The sequence below is a fragment of the Eretmochelys imbricata genome, chromosome 20 (genome assembly GCF_965152235.1).
Source record: "Eretmochelys imbricata isolate rEreImb1 chromosome 20, rEreImb1.hap1, whole genome shotgun sequence".
Taxonomy (NCBI): Eukaryota; Metazoa; Chordata; order Testudines; family Cheloniidae; genus Eretmochelys; species Eretmochelys imbricata.
Window position 1 is genome coordinate 19,653,021 of NC_135591.1, and position 15,029 is coordinate 19,668,049.

General features: G+C 64.4%; 1 protein-coding gene across 1 annotated transcript in view; it reads left to right on the plus strand.

Moving 5' to 3' along the window:
* DOCK6 (dedicator of cytokinesis 6) overlaps positions 1-15,029 on the plus strand; it is a 61,533-nt gene that overhangs the window by 6,169 nt on the left and 40,335 nt on the right. Inside the window, exons 2-11 of the mRNA XM_077838196.1 lie at positions 6,837-6,927; positions 8,562-8,737; positions 9,562-9,630; positions 10,442-10,553; positions 10,806-11,018; positions 11,348-11,433; positions 12,030-12,096; positions 13,332-13,481; positions 13,637-13,717; positions 14,184-14,349. Coding sequence (XP_077694322.1) covers positions 6,837-6,927; positions 8,562-8,737; positions 9,562-9,630; positions 10,442-10,553; positions 10,806-11,018; positions 11,348-11,433; positions 12,030-12,096; positions 13,332-13,481; positions 13,637-13,717; positions 14,184-14,349 — 1,211 coding nt within the window. The remainder of the gene's footprint in view (positions 1-6,836; positions 6,928-8,561; positions 8,738-9,561; positions 9,631-10,441; positions 10,554-10,805; positions 11,019-11,347; positions 11,434-12,029; positions 12,097-13,331; positions 13,482-13,636; positions 13,718-14,183; positions 14,350-15,029) is intronic.

The following is a 15,029-nucleotide window of genomic DNA, read 5'->3' on the forward strand; positions in this document are numbered from 1 at the left end:
CAGGGAGGGGGGAGTGTTGACCTGGGAATGTGCCCTGGGGATGGGAGACCTGAGAGCCTGAGCCAGGAGGGGGAGAGGGAGGGAGGGGACACCTCTGCCCAGGAATGAGAAGACAGGCTGAGAAGGGAGCCTGCTGGGGGGGTTTAGTTTCAGTTTGGGGCTGGGTGGAGGAACGCAGGGAACCCCAGGGCTGGGGTCTAAGCTCCCTGCTCTCCCAGAAGGACTTGACTGAGGGGTCCTGGTTGTACCCACAAGCTCTGTTTTGAACTGTGTTCCTGTTGTCTAATAAACCTTCTGTTTTACTGGCTGGCTGAGAGTCTCAGTGAATCCCAGGAAGAGGGGTGCAGGGCCTGGATTCCCCCACACTCGGTGACAACTGGTGGCAGTGGTGGGATGTACTGCACCCCGTGAACGGCGCTTCCTGCAGTAAGTGACTGGGGAGCAGTAAAACAAAGGGGGATTGACGGGGACCAGGCGTGCTGAAGATTCAGAGAGAGACGGTTTCAGGGGGCGGTTAACCCCTGGGAGTGTGTGACCAGAGAGAAGGACTTTTGCAGTAACAGGGTCCCCCAGGGGATTGCAGCGAGCGGTCCCAGGGGCGGAGGAGTTTGCAGCTCGACCCTGGCAAAGAGGTGATGACCTCAAGAAGGACTGGCACACGAGGGGTTTTTCCTGGAAACCGTGGAAAGCTGCCCGGCCTGCGAGTGGCCAGCAGGGAGATGTACGCTAAATGCCTGAAGAGCGACCTGGTGGAGCTGTGCAGGCAGAGGGGGCTGCGTATCGGGAGGTCCACCAAGGAACATCTAATTGCCCAGTTGGAGGAGAGGGATCGCTTGGATGACCCGATCCCTGTCCCGGAGGAAAGCCGCCCGGCGGACGCAGCGTGGCCCTGGGGCCTGACCGAGCTGGGAGGGGTCAGACTGCTGCCAAGGACATCCCGAGACCCTTCCTACCTATGCCTGGGGGAGGGGTTGGGGGAAGCCCAGCGAATACTGAGGGCACCCTGACCCCGGCAGCCAGTAGGGGATCCTCCCGGCAGAGCTCCCCATCCCTGGAGTGGAGACGGCTGGAATGGGAGAGGGAGATGAAAGTGAGGGAGCTGGAGGATCATGAGAAACAACGTAAGCATGAGCAGGAGGAGAAGGAGAAACAAAGACAGCATGAACTGGAGCTGGCCAGGCTGAGGAGCAGTGGGGCCACGGCTGCGGTGAGTGAGGGAGGACCCAAGACTGCAAGGAGCTTTGATAAGTGCTTCCTGGCCCAGCGGAAGGAGGGGGAGGACATAGATAGCTTCCTGACGGCCTTTGAGAATGCCTGCGAGATGCACAGGGTTGACCCTGCCGACAGGCTCCAATTTCTCACCCCCTTATTGGACCCCAAAGCCGTGGAGGTGTACAGCCGGATGACAGGGGCGGAGGCAGGGGACTATGAACTGTTCAAAGAGGCCCTGCTCCGTGAGTTTGGGCTGACCCCCGAGATGTACCGGAGAAGGTTCCGGAGTCAGCGTAAAACGCCTGAGGTCACCTACCTACAACTGGTCAACCGGATGCAGGGATATGCCCGCAAGTGGACAGCTGGGGCCCGAGCTAAAGAGGACCTGCTTGACCTAATCGTACTGCAGCAACTGTATGAACAGTGCCCTTCCGACCTGAGGCTGTGGCTGGTGGACAAAAAAGCTCGAGAACCCCCAGCACGCAGGGCAGCTGGCCGACGAGTTTGTGAACAGTCAGTCAGGGGGTAGCAGGGAGGAGTCCCAAAAGAACAGGCCCCCTCCCCCCCGATGCAGAGAGAGAGTCACCAGGGGGCCTCCCAGCGGGGAAATAGGGAGAACCCCCCCCAAAGGGGAACGCCTGGTGTCGGGCCCCTCCAACCCGCTCGAGGGGACCAACGTGACCTGAGCTGCTATCACTGTGGCCAGAGAGGCCACGTACGGACCCAGTGCCCCAGGCTCAGGGACAGACTGAGCAGACCCAACCTACCCAGGGTTAACTGGGTAGGGACCCAGTGGGACGAGGGGAAGACAGCCCAGGCAAGGGGGGCTGCCAGCTTACCACCTGCTCGGGAGGGAAGAGTATCCCTGGCCAGCTCCGCCAGAGGGCTGGATGCTCTGGACTCAGGGTGCTCGGTTTACAGGGTGTGCACGGGGCTGTCCCTCCAGAGAAAGTGCCTTGTTCCCCTGGAGGTGGATGGGAGGAAGGTCAATGGACACTGGGATACGGGCGCGGAGGTGACGCTGGCCCGACTCGAGGTGGTGGCCCCAGATTGGGTGGTGCCCAACATCTACCTGACCCGGGGGTGGGTGGGACCCCATTTAAGGTGCCCGTGGCAAGGTTACACCTGAAATGGGGAACCAAGGAGGGCCCCAAGGATGTGGGGGTACACCACCATTTGCCCACTGAGGTTTTGATGGGGGGAGAAAGAGGACTGGCCAAGCAAGCCCCAGACCACCCTGGTTGTGACCCGTAGCCAGAGCCGGCGCGGGGCACTGCTCCCTGACCTTGGGGAGGGTACCACTCCGGAGGCGCAGGACCCTACCCTGGTGGGGAGGGAGCGCTGAGGGGCACAGCTCAGAGAGGCTGTGGCCTCAGACCCAGCCGATGAGAGGGAACCGGTCCCCATCCCTTCCCCAGCCACTGAGTTCCAGGCCGAGTTGAGGAAAGATCCCTCCTTGTGCAAGCTCAGGGACCTGGCCGACCTCAGTGTGGTACGGACCATGAGGAGAGGTTGCCAGGAGAGGTTCCTGTGGGAGAAGGGGTTCCTGTACCGAGAATGGGCTCCCCCAGGGGAATTAGAGTCCTGTGGGATCAGGAGGCAGCTGGTGGTCCCCCAGAAGTATCGCCGCAAGCTCCTGTACCTGGCCCATGACATCCCCCTCGCAGGGCATCAGGGAATCCGGCGCACCCGGCACAGGTTGCTACAGAACTTTTACTGGCCCGGGGTCTTTACCACGGTCCGGCAGTATTGCCGATTCTGTGACCCCTGTCAGAGGGTGGGGAAGGCCCGGGACAAGGGGAAAGCGGCTTTGAGACCTTTGCCCATCATAGAGGAGCCTTTCCAGAAGGTGGCCATGGACATCGTGGGACCTCTGAGCAAGACGACCCAGTCGGGGAATAAATACATTCTGGTGGTGGTAGATTTTGCCACTCGCTACCCCGAGGCAGTGCCCTTAGCTTGCATTGAAGCAGACACCGTGGTGGATGCGCTCCTGACCATTTTCAGCCGAGTGGGGTTCCCCAAAGAAGTCTTGACAGACCAAGGGTCCAACTTCATGTCGGCCCTGCTCCGGTGCTTGTGGGAGAAATGTGGGGTCCGGCACAACTGGGCCTCAGCTTATCACCCCCAGTCCAATGGGCTGGTGGAGAGGTTCAATGGGACGCTAAAGATGATGCTGAAAACCTTTATGAACCAGCACCCGCAGGATTGGGACAAGTACTTACCTCACCTGCTGTTCGCGTACAGGGAGGTGCCCCAGGAGTCTACCGGATTTTCGCCTTTTGAACTGTGATATGGCAGGAGGGTAAGGGGCCCCCTGGACCTGATGAGAGACGAGTGGGAGGGGAAGGCCACTCCCGATGGAGAGTCAGTGGTGGAGTATGTCCTGATCTTCCGAGAGAGACTGGCTGAACTCATGGGCCTGGCCAGGGAGAATCTGGCCAGAGCCCAGAAGAAGCAGAAGGTCTGGTATGACCGCACGGCGCGGGCCCGTGCCTTCGCCACCGGGGATCCGGTGATGGTTCTCATCCCTGTGAGAAAGAACAAACTACAGGCCGCCTGGGAGGGCCCTTTCAAGGTTGTCAAGCAGCTCAGTGAGGTGAACTATGTGGTGGAGCTGTCGAACCGGGCGCACCACCGCCGGGTGTACCATGTGAATATGATGAAGCCATATTATGCCAGGGGGAATGTGGTGTTGGCCATGTGTGGACAGTGGGAGGAGCAGGGAGATGACCCTTTAGTAGATCTATTCCCTGGGACCAGAGCTGTTCCCCCCTGGAAACAATTCCCCTCTCGGATCAGCTAACCCCTGCCCAGCAAGCTGAGGTCAGGGGGGTGCTGCATCCGTCCCGACAGCTGTTTTCCAACCAGCCTGGACGCACTAATCTGACTGTCCACCGGGTGCAGACAGGGTCACACCCGCCGATAAGATGCTCCCCCTTCCGAGTCACAGGGAAAACTGCTCAAGACCTGGAAAGAGGGGTCCGGGACATGCTGGCTTTGGGGGTGATCCAGCCATCGGCCAGCCCTTGGGCCTCGCCAGTGGTGCTGGTCCCCAAAAAGGACGGGTCGGTCTGGTTCTGTGTGGACGATCGGAAGCTCAATGCCATCACTGTATCTGATGCCTACCCCATGCCCAGGCCGGACGAGCTCCTAGACAAGCTGGGAGGAGCTCGGTACCTTACCACCATGGACCTTACAAAGGGCTACTGGCAAGTGCCGCTGGATGCAGATGCCCGGCTGAAATCGGCCTTTATCACCCCTCTGGGGCTCTATGAGTTCCTGACCCTGCCTTTCGGCCTCAAGGGAGCGCCGGCCACCTTCCAGCGCCTAGTGGGCCAGCTACTGAGGGGGATGGAGAGTTTTGCCGTGGCGTATATTGATGACATCTGTGTCTTTAGCCAGACCTGGGAGGACCATGTGTCCCAGGTTAGACAAGTGCTGGACGGACTCCAGGGGGCTGGGCTGACTGTAAAAGCAGAGAAGTGCAAGGTGGGGATGGCTGAAGTATCTTACCTGGGCCATCGGGTGGGGAGCGGCCGCCTAAAGCTGGAACCAGCCAAGGTGGAGGTGATCAGAGACTGGCCCGCTCCCCACACCAAAAAGCAGGTCCAAGCCTTTATTGGGATGGCAGGATACTACCGAAGATTTGTGCCCCACTTTAGCACCATAGCCACCCCCATCACTGAGCTATGCAAGAAGGGGAAGCCAGACAAGGTGGTCTGGACCGAGCAATGCCAGGAGGCTTTCCGGGCGCTGAAAGAGGCTCTGGTCAGTGGCCCAGTTCTGGCAAACCCAGACTTTGACAAGCCCTTTGTGGTGTTCACCGACGCCTCAGACACGGGACTGGGGGCGGTGTTAATGCAGGAGGATGAAAAGGGGGAGACACACCCCATCGTGTACCTGAGCAAGAAGTTGCTACCCCGGGAGCAACACTACGCGGCCATCGAGAAGGAGTGCCTGGCCATGGTGTGGGCCCTCTAGAAACTAGAGCCCTATCTCTTCGGGCGACACTTCCCCATGTACACCGACCACTCGCCCCTGACCTGGCTGCACCAGATGAAAGGAGCCAACGCCAAACTCCTGAGGTGGAGCCTGCTCCTGCAGGATTACGACCTGTCCGCGTGAAGGGAAGTGCCAACCTGATAGCGGACACGCTATCCCGGAGAGGAGGCCCCGAACTTCCCCAGGTCACTGGTTAGAGTGACCCCGCTCAGTTCAGTCTTGAAGGGGGGGGAGATGGGACGCAGCCGGGAGGGGGGAGTGTTGACCTGGGAATGTGCCCTGGGGATGGGAGACCTGAGAGCCTGTCACCTGAGCCGGGAGGGGGAGGTAACACCTCTGCCCGGGAATGTGAACAGAGGCTGCAGAAGGGAGCCTGCTGGGGGGGTTTAGTTTCAGTTTGGTGCTGGGTGGAGGAACGCAGGGAACCCCAGGGCTGGGGTTTAAGCTCCCTGCTCCCCCAGAAGGACTTGACTGAGGGGTCCTGGTTGTACCCACAAGCTCTGTTTTGGACTGTGTTCCTGTTGTCCAATAAACCTTCTGTTTTACTGGCTGGCTGAGAGTCTCAGTGAATCCCAGGAAGAGGGGTGCAGGGCCTGGACTCCCCCACACGCCGTGACAGCAGGATTCCTGGGTTCTATTCCTGCCTCTGCCACTGGCTTGCTGGGTGCCTTGGGGCAAGCCCCTTCCCTGCTCTGTGCCTCAGTTTCCCCATCTGTGAAATGGGGGTGATGGTAACCACCTTTGGAGAGAGCTTGCAGATCTACTAAACCCAGGCCTGCTGTTTCCTGCCAACTCCCTTACCTAGCAGTAGGTGTATTACGGTAGCACGTAGGAGCCCTCACCGAGATCAGGGCCCCGTTGTGTTGGGTGCTGCCCGGACCCCAGCAGTGATCGGGGCCCCGTCGTGCCAGGCACTGCACAGATCCAGTGCGGGACAGTCCCTAACCCAGTGAGAGAAAAATGGAAGGGTCATTAGCGGCATGTTACAGGTGAGGGAAACTGAGGCACGGGGCAGCCCAATGACTTACCCAAGGTCACACAGGGAGTCAGTAGCAGAGCCCGGGTGTCCTCAGTGCACATCACTGAGAGAAGGGGAATTAAAAACCAAATGCTGTGGTGAAGCAAGGAGGCTCCCCCAGGCTCGCTGGTGCCACCCCCAGGCCTTGGGGCGATTCGTGGAGGGGAGCTCAGATCCTGCCAGGCCAGCTGAGGCTGAGAGAGCAAAGTTGGGCTCTGATGGGAGACGGGGCGGGGAGGGAGGGGCCGGGGGCAGCGCAGCCCTGGGTGGGGAAGGGCGGGACAGCAGCTGCTGGCCTGGGGCTGGGCGCGCATTTCTCCAGCTCAGCTGTGTGCAGTGCGGGTCTTGTTTGATGTAATCTGCAGCCGGGCACAGAGGGGGGAGTTCACGGGGGTTGGGGGGGGCCGGGGCTGCGAGCCTGGACTCCTGGGTTCTGTTCGGAGCGGGAATGTGACCTAGTGGTTAGACCAGAGGACTGGGGGACAGGAAGGACTAGCGAATGGCCCCCTGCCCGAACCCCCAGCCCCCCTTGTCCGGCTCCCTGCCCCGCGGGATCGGCCGAGCCCAGGGCGCTATCGCCCCTGACCCGTGTCTCTTGCAGGACGGTGGCCGCCGAGGTGCGGAAGCAGGTGTCCCGGGAGTACGGCGGGTCCCCCCAGCTCTCCAAGAAGCGCAGTGGCTCCCAGCAGTTGGTGAGTACCCCAGCGCCCCGCGACCCTCAGCCCCCGGCACTGACGGGCTCTCAACGTGGTCCGGCCACTAGCGGGGGACAGAGCCACCTTGGGGAACATCACCGCCGGCACCTGCCATTGGCTCTTCCCCTGTAGCCCCTCCCTTCCCAAAGCATCATGGGAACGTCCCGGGACTCTACCTCACTGGTCCCGCCCTTCCCATCCCCGTCTTGCCCGACCCCACCCACCACTCTGGGCTTGGGGGGGGAGGCGGGGGGGGCAGCAGCAGGCATCGAACCTGCCACCTCGGTGTGTAAAGGCGGCACCCTCCTGCCCGAGCTGGCGCTGCCGAGGGCTGGGAGTCGCGGCTGGAGCCGGCTTGTGGCCCCCGCTAGACATGGGGCCGTGGTGAGGGCCCCAGCACCCGGGCGAGGAGCCAGCCGCGCTGTTCCCTGTCGTCCCTTCTCCGCTCCAGGACCCTGGGGGCCCTTGGGCGCTTAGCGAGGGGCCCGCGGCAGGGAGGGGGACGGCGCGGACTCCCCCTCTACAACGGTTTCCAGGCCTCTCTCCCGCGCTGCCTCTTGTCCCGTGGCTGTGGCCTTTCCCGGCGGCGAACCCGCTGAGCTTTAACAGGAGGTGGAGCTGTTAGACGGGGAGTGGGGTCTAGTGGCTAGAGTGGGTGGGGGAGAAGACTGGGAGCCAGGACTCCTGGGTTCTCTACCCAGCTCTGGGAGGAGAGTGGGGGGCTAGTGGTTAGAGCAGGGGGGTTGCACTGCGGGGGAGCATGCCGTGGAGAATGGGGTGTTTCCATCCGTCTCCCGGTCCCATGTGCTGGCAGGCTCAGGGCCGGCGCATTGGCCTCCGGGAGCCCCAGGCCGAGTGGCTGGGGCCAGGCGCCAAGGGGGAGGGTTCTGGTGCGCTTTAGATCTAACCGCGTTGGTTTCCCCTTCCCTTTCCCGTGTGGTTTCAGTGTCTTGCCCTCACTTCCTGCCCGGTTAGTGCCGGCCCGGCAGGCACTTGTGGGTAGGTCGGCACTGAGATTTCCTCTGGCACAGATGGCTTGTGCTACCCGTGCCCCCTCCCGTCAGCCGGTGTGGCCCCCGCCCAGCCCGGGAGTATTGAGAGAGCCCCCTTGGCCAGCCACGTGCCGGCAGCTGCCCGACTTCCTGCCGCCTCTCAGTGGCCAGTCTGGGAGGATGCCTGGGGAGGAGCCGGGGGGCTGCAGGGAGTGATGCTGGGGGTTCGCTTGGGGCGCTCTATTCCCAGTCGATACTGACTCTCAGCTGTGCCGGGCTGCCAGGAGCTCAGCCGGGGTCGCTCTCCCTGCTCAGTCAGGCAGTGATGTGGTACCCCAGATTGCACACTGTTGGCAAAGGAACCCAGGAGTCCTGAGTCTCCTGCTCCAATCACTGGACCCCATTCCCCTCCCGGAGCCGGGGATAGAACCCAGGAGTCCTGCTCCCAGCCCCCTGCTCTAACCCTTAGCTTATCCCACCGCTGTGGGGAGCGCAGCCTGTCTCATCCTTGGGGGTCCACACTGGGGTTGTCCCAGCTCCAGCCACCAGCAGGGGGCAGCGGTGAGGTGGGGTGTGCAGGGAGCTGCCCTGGCTGCATTGGAACGATCCCGCCCTGTGCTGACCGGTCTGTCCCCGCAGGTGCCGCTGACGGAGGTGGTGGAGCCGGTGGACTTCGAGGAGTACCTGGCTGCCCACCCCCCCGAGGTGGAGCCTGGCCCACTCCGTGACCTGGTCGAGTTCCCCGCTGATGACGTGGAGGTGGTCCGGGAGCCGCGGGAATGCCGCACGCTGGAACCGGGGTTACCCGACGAGGGGTGGGTGCCTGGGCCGGGGCTTGCTGCTGAATGTGGGAGTGGGGTGGGACCTGGCCCTGTGTGGTGGTGCAAGAGACCCCCAGCCCTGGATGGGGCACTGCAGGTTAGCATCTCAGTACTGCCCAGCCACCAGCAGGGGGCAGCGCATTTAGCACAGGGTCCTACGTCTTGGGACATTTTGTCCTCCCCCTGGGGAAACTGAGCCACCAGGGGGACTGACCAGACTGGGGAGGCGGGGACTCAGGACAAGGGGCCTGGCCTGGGCTATACAGACTGGATGGGGGCGGGGACTCTGGATAAGGGGCGTGGCCTGAGCGATACAGACCGGACAGGGGTGGGGACTTGAGGCATCAGAGCTCATGAATTCTCGGCTTCCAGCCCCGTGATCACCCCCCACCCTCTCTGTGTCTCGCCCCCTTGCCGTGCACACCCTGTGCCTGGCTCAGCCCCGTCCTCTGCTGCACAAGGGGTGCTTTGAGATGGGGCATTTGAGCATTCCTCCACTTTGGCACGTCCCCGGCCTGGACGCATGGCTGGGATAATGCTCCTTGCCTGCCCCCGGGGGCTGTGACGAGGCTTAATTAGGGAGTTATAATTAATGAATGCCGGCAGAGTGACTTGCTCAAGGTCACCCAGCCGGCCAGCGGCAGAGCCAGGAAGCGGGAACCCAGGTGTCCTGGCAGTTCTGAAGGCTGCGGGGTTGGAAAAGAGGCCCCTGGGGTTGTGGTGTACCCACTGCCCCCTGGAGCTGCCCAAGCGTCCCCTGCCCTTGTCCCTCCCCCCGCTGATTCAGAGGCGAGCCCTGTGTGTTTCCCTCCCGCCAGGAAGCTGGATGCCCGGGTGCGGGACGCGGTGCAGGTCTACACGGAGGACTGGCTGGTGGTGCGGAGGAAGTAAGTTGGCGGAGCACCCCGCGGCCAGTCGGAGGGGGCAGGGCGAGCCCGGAGCCAGCACCCGGAGCCAGCGCCCGTGGACGGCTTCCAGTGCTGCGCTTTGGAGCCAGGCCTGTCTCCCGTCCCCTCTCCCCGCAGGCTGAAATCGCTGGCCCACTACATGCCTGGCGGGAGGCCAGGGGGATGGGCCCAGCACGCCGGCGCGTGGCTGGGTTGCCCGGAGCTATACCGGAGCCAGCCGCCCGCTATGGGCTTCCAAACTCCTGGTAACCGGATCCGTTCAGTCCTTGGAGAAAGGGACCTTGTTTCTCCTGGTGCCTGGGGCTCGGTCAGCCGAGCCCGGCTCTGCCTCGTGTTCCGGAGGCGGGCGCAACTGGTGGCTTGGCCAAGGGACAATGGGCTGTTTGTCCTCTGCCCATCTGTCCGTCGCTCAGCCCGGGTTACACAGCAGCTGAATCCTTGGGAAGGTGGGGAGCACCAACCCCTGTTTTACAGATGGAGAAATCAAGGCACAGAGCAGGGGTGGTTAGTTCCTGGCTCCCTTTCCTGTGCTCCGACCCGAGTCCCCGCCCCTCTCTACCTGGGCTGGGGTGATCCAGGTGTGTTGTTCCCTGCCCCCGTCCCCCATGCAAGGGCGACCCATCATGTGGCTGAAATAAAGGGGGAGGATGATGGGAACTATCCTTTCTTGCACCTCTCCCCCCATCCCCCAGGCAATAGCCTGGTCTCCCCCGCCGCACTCCCTCGCTCCCATTGTGGGGCTGCGCTGCGGGGGGCCGGGGGATGTGACCAAGGCTCCCCGCGCCCGCAGGTACCAGCGTCTCAGCACCATGTACAGCCCCAACACGGCCGAGCGGCAGCGGCAGAGACAGAGGGGGCTGCCCCGGCAGGTCTTCGAGCTGGACGAGGCCGCGGAGGAGCCGGTGAGGCCAGGGGGCGAGGGAGGATGCCCCCGGGCAGAGCGTGGCCCCAGCTGGGGGATCTGGAGGGGAAGAGGCCTGGCTGGGACGGCGGTATCATCTGCAGGGGTCGGGGGGCTGGGCCGGAGGGACATTGGGGTAGAGGGAGGATGTTGGGGGGGGCTGGGACGGGGGTGTTGTGGGGTGACAGGGCTGGGCTGGCCCGGGGTGATGGGAGGCAGCCTGGCGCCCCCTCACCCCACCCCACCCCCCCAGGAGGAGCTGAAGCGTCGCTCACCCTCCCTGGACGACACGCCCCGGGGCAGCTGGGCCTCCAGCATCTTCGACCTGAAGAACTCGGTGGCCGACCCGCTGCTGCCCACCCTGCTGGAGCACACGGCCATGGAGGAGGTCGACCGGCGTAACGAGGAGCTGCGCAAGGAGAACCGGCACCCGGAGCTCCTGGCCCTCTTCCCCGCCCCCGACGAGGTGAGCCCCGCCGCGGGGAACGGGCCGGGTCCCCTTTCCTAGGTGTGTTAAGGTGGTGTCCCAATGCCCCAAGCGAGATCGGGGCCCCCTCTTTGGGCTGGGCCCTGCCCCAACAAGCTCTCAGTCTAAACATACCCGGGGGGAGGGGAAACTGAGGCACAGAGCTGAAGTCAGTGGCAGAGCCGGGAATAGAGCCCTGGCGTCTCCACAAGGCCGCAGGGCCTGCGTGTGCAGCGGGTATAAAGGCAGGGTCTGGGTGGCTGCATGGGGCGGGCTGGGGGCCCTGGGTTCGAGAGGCCACTCTCACCGCTGCTCCCCCCTGCCGGCAGGACGAGGCGGTGGAGCGCTGCAGCCTGCCCGAGGTGCCCCGGGAGCACTTCGGCCAGCGGATCCTGGTGAAGTGCCTGTCTCTCAAGTAAGTCGCCCCCCATCAGCACAGCGAGGGGCCGCGGGGGCTCCCTGGGGCTGGGGGGAGGTAGTGTTTCCATCCCCGCTGCAGGGAGGAGCCTGCCAGAGCCAAGCGAACTGCCCTGGAGGCTGGGCCTGTCCAGCAGGGGGAGGAGAGGTCTCTGGGTAGGGTGGGGTCCCCTGGCTCCCCCCGCAGAATGGGAGGAGGGGCTGGCTGTGAGGGCGAACAGCTCAGCCTTGGATGTCCATGCTGAGCCCTGCTCATCCCTAGGACCACTGGGGGGCATGTGGGGGCAGTGATATCTGTGTTGGAGGGGAAACTGAGGCACTGGGGGTGGGGCTTCGCCATGGCGGCCCAGTGAGTAGTGGCAGATCCTGGAATGGAACCCAGGAATCCAGTCCCTCCCTCCCCCCCCCCGCTCTAACCACTAGACCCCGCTCCCCCCGAGTTGAGAATGGAACCCAGGTGTCCTGGCTCGCAGCCGCCTAGGCCACACTGCCCCCTGAGTGCCGAGGGGTGTGGGGCTGGGGGTGGGGGGTGGCTGTGGGGCTGTTGCTCCCAGCTGAAGGGCCCTGATGCGCTCGCCGTCTCCCTGGTGCCAGGTTTGAGATCGAGATCGAGCCCATCTTCGGGACACTTGCCCTGTATGATATCAAGGAAAAGAAAAAGGTACCCGATGGCCCCGCCCCATCGGGGCGTGTGCCAGGCCAGGGGGGCGGGGACGCAGGGTGAGGGGCGTGTCCTCGGCTGTACTGACCAGATGGGTGGGCGGGGAGCCTGTCCTGGGCTGTGCTGACTGAACGGGGGGCCAAGGACACAGGGTGAGGGGCATGTCCTGGCCTGGTCTATACCTACTGGGCAGAGGGGCGAGGATGCGGGACAGGGGGTGTGGCTGGGCCGTACTGACCAGGGGGCGGGGATGCAGGGTGAGGGGCGTGGCCTGGGCTGGACGGTCACGGGGTCCCCGTGCGATGCTCTGGAACTGCTCCCCACGAAGCCAGGCAGGACCCTGGGGAAGTCTCCAATCTGGGAGCAGCCTGTCTGCAGGACACACAGCTCACCCGGCTTCACCTTCCTGGGTCTGACCTCGGAGCATTCAGCCTCCTCTGCCCCTCCGTGCGCTTCCCACAGCGAGTCTGCCCAGGCGGGGTCCTGGGGAAGCCAGAGGGTCCTGCCCCCCAACTCCGCAGTCAGACGGGACTCTCAGCCAGCCAGTAAAACAGAAGGTTTATTAGACGACAGGGACATGGTCTAACACAGAGCTTGTAGGTGCAGAGAACAGGACCCCTCAGCTGGGTCCATTCTGGGGGGCAGTGAGCCAGACAACCCCGTCTGCCCTTCACTCCATGTCCCAGCCAGCCCCAAACTGAAACTCCCTCCAGGCTCCCCCCCCCCTCCCGGGCTTTGTCCCTTTCCTGAGCCAGAAGGTCACCTGATTCCTTTGTTCTCCAACCCTTTAGCTCTCACCTTGCAGGGGGGAAGGGCCCAGGCCATCAGTGGCCAGGAAATGGTGTCGGCCATTCTCTGTGTCCAGACCCCTGCACACACCTGCCCTCTAGGGCTCTGCAATGATCATACACCCTTACCCCACCCCCTAGATACTTAAGAACTGCCTAGGGGAAACTGAGGTACCCCCACACTATTCAGAGGAAACATTAAGAACAGTCCGCTTCATCACAAATGACCAGGAGGCGTGGATGTGGGGTGGGGGGCGTGGCCTGGCTAGGACTGACCAGGGGGCGGGGATGAGGGGCAGGAATGCGGGGCGTGGCCTGGGGCGTACTGACCAGGGGTGAGGGGTGGGGCCTGGGCCGTACTGACTGGGCTGGGGGGCTGAGGGGCAGGGCCCTGGCCAGCCCACGTGGGGGCTCTGTCTCCTGCTCTCATCTTTGCTCCGTCCCTAGATCTCCGAGAACTTCTACTTTGACCTCAACTCGGAGCAGGTGAAGGGGCTGCTGCGGGCGCCCGGCGCCCACCCCGCCATCTCCACGCTGGCACGCTCCGCCATCTTCTCCATCACCTACCCCTCCCCCGACATCTTCCTGGTCATCAAGGTGAGGGGGGGGGCTCCCAGCCTCCTGCTCTAACCACTAGACCTCACTCCCGATAGCTGGAACCCAGGAGTCCTGGCTCCCAGCCCACCCCCCCTGCTCTAAGCACTGGCCCCCACTCCCCTCCCCAGTGGGTCACTGTTCCTCTTCTCCCCCAGCTGGAGAAGGTACTGCAGCAGGGGGACATCGGGGACTGCTGTGAGCCCTACATGGTCATGAAGGAGACGGACACAGCCAAGGTAGGTGCTGCCTCGGAGCCAGCCCGTCCTCCCCGCTCTAACCACTGAGCACCACTGCCCTCCTAAGGCTTGGGAGAGAACCCAGGAGTCCTAGCTCCCAGCCCCTCCCCACTCTAACCACTGAGCACCGCTCCCCTCCCAGAGCCCGGGAGAGAACCCCGGAGTCCTAGTTCCCAGCGTCCCCCGCTCTAGCCACTCAGCACCAATGCCCTCCCCAGAGCCAGGGAGAGAACCCAGGAGTCCTGGCTCCCAGCACACCCCTCCCACACAATAGCCACTCAGCACTGCTCCCCTCCCAGAGCCAGGGAGAGAACCCAGGAGTCCTGGCTCCCAGCCCCCCCACTCTAACAGGGGTACGGCTCTGACAGTGGCAGTGCAATGCCCCCGTGCCCCAGAGGGCTCAGTGTGGGGCTCGGGGTGAGCTGGGGTTGCCCCGCCACGTTAACTCAGTGCCCGCCCGCCCCAGAACAAGGAGAAGCTGGAGAAGCTGCGTGGGGCGGTGGAGCAGTTCTGCGGCCGTCTGGGCCGGTACCGCATGCCCTTCGCCTGGACGGCCATCCACCTGCTGAACATCGCCAGCACCGCCGGGGCCCTGGAGCGCGAGGCCGCCGACGCCGAGAGCGGTGAGCCCGGCGGGGGGGCAGCACGTGGGGCACGGGCCTGGGCGCGGTCCGGAGACCTCCCTGGCGCCACGTTCCCCGCAGCCTGGGGCTGGGGGGCGCTGCCGGGCTTGGTAGGGGGCATTCTGCCCTCTGGCTCGGTGCTGGCCCCAGTGCCCCTGGGATGGGGCTCAGCGGGGGGCGCTCTCCCCTGGCAGGCAGGGCTGGCCCCGGGGCGGGATGGGGCTCAGCGGGGGGCGCTCTCCCCTGGCAGGCAGGGCTGGCCCCGGGGCGGGATGGGGCTCAGCGGGGGGCGCTCTCCCCTGGCAGGCAGGGCTGGCCCCGGGGCGGGATGGGGCTCAGCGGGGGGCGCTCTCCCCTGGCAGGCAGGGCTGGCCCCGGGGCGGGATGGGGCTCAGCGGGGGGCGCTCTCCCCTGGCAGGCAGGGCTGGCCCCGGGGCGGGATGGGGCTCAGCGGGGGGCGCTCTCCCCTGGCAGGCAGGGCTGGCCCCGGGGCGGGATGGGGCTCAGCGGGGGGCGCTCTCCTCTGGCAGGCAGGGCTGGCCCCGGGGCGGGATGGGGCTCAGCGGGGGGCGCTCTCCCCTGGCAGGCAGGGCTGGCCCCGGGGCGGGATGGGGCTCAGCGGGGGGCGCTCTCCCCTGGCAGGCAGGGCTGGCCCCGGGGCGGGATGGGGCTCAGCGGGGGGCGCTCTC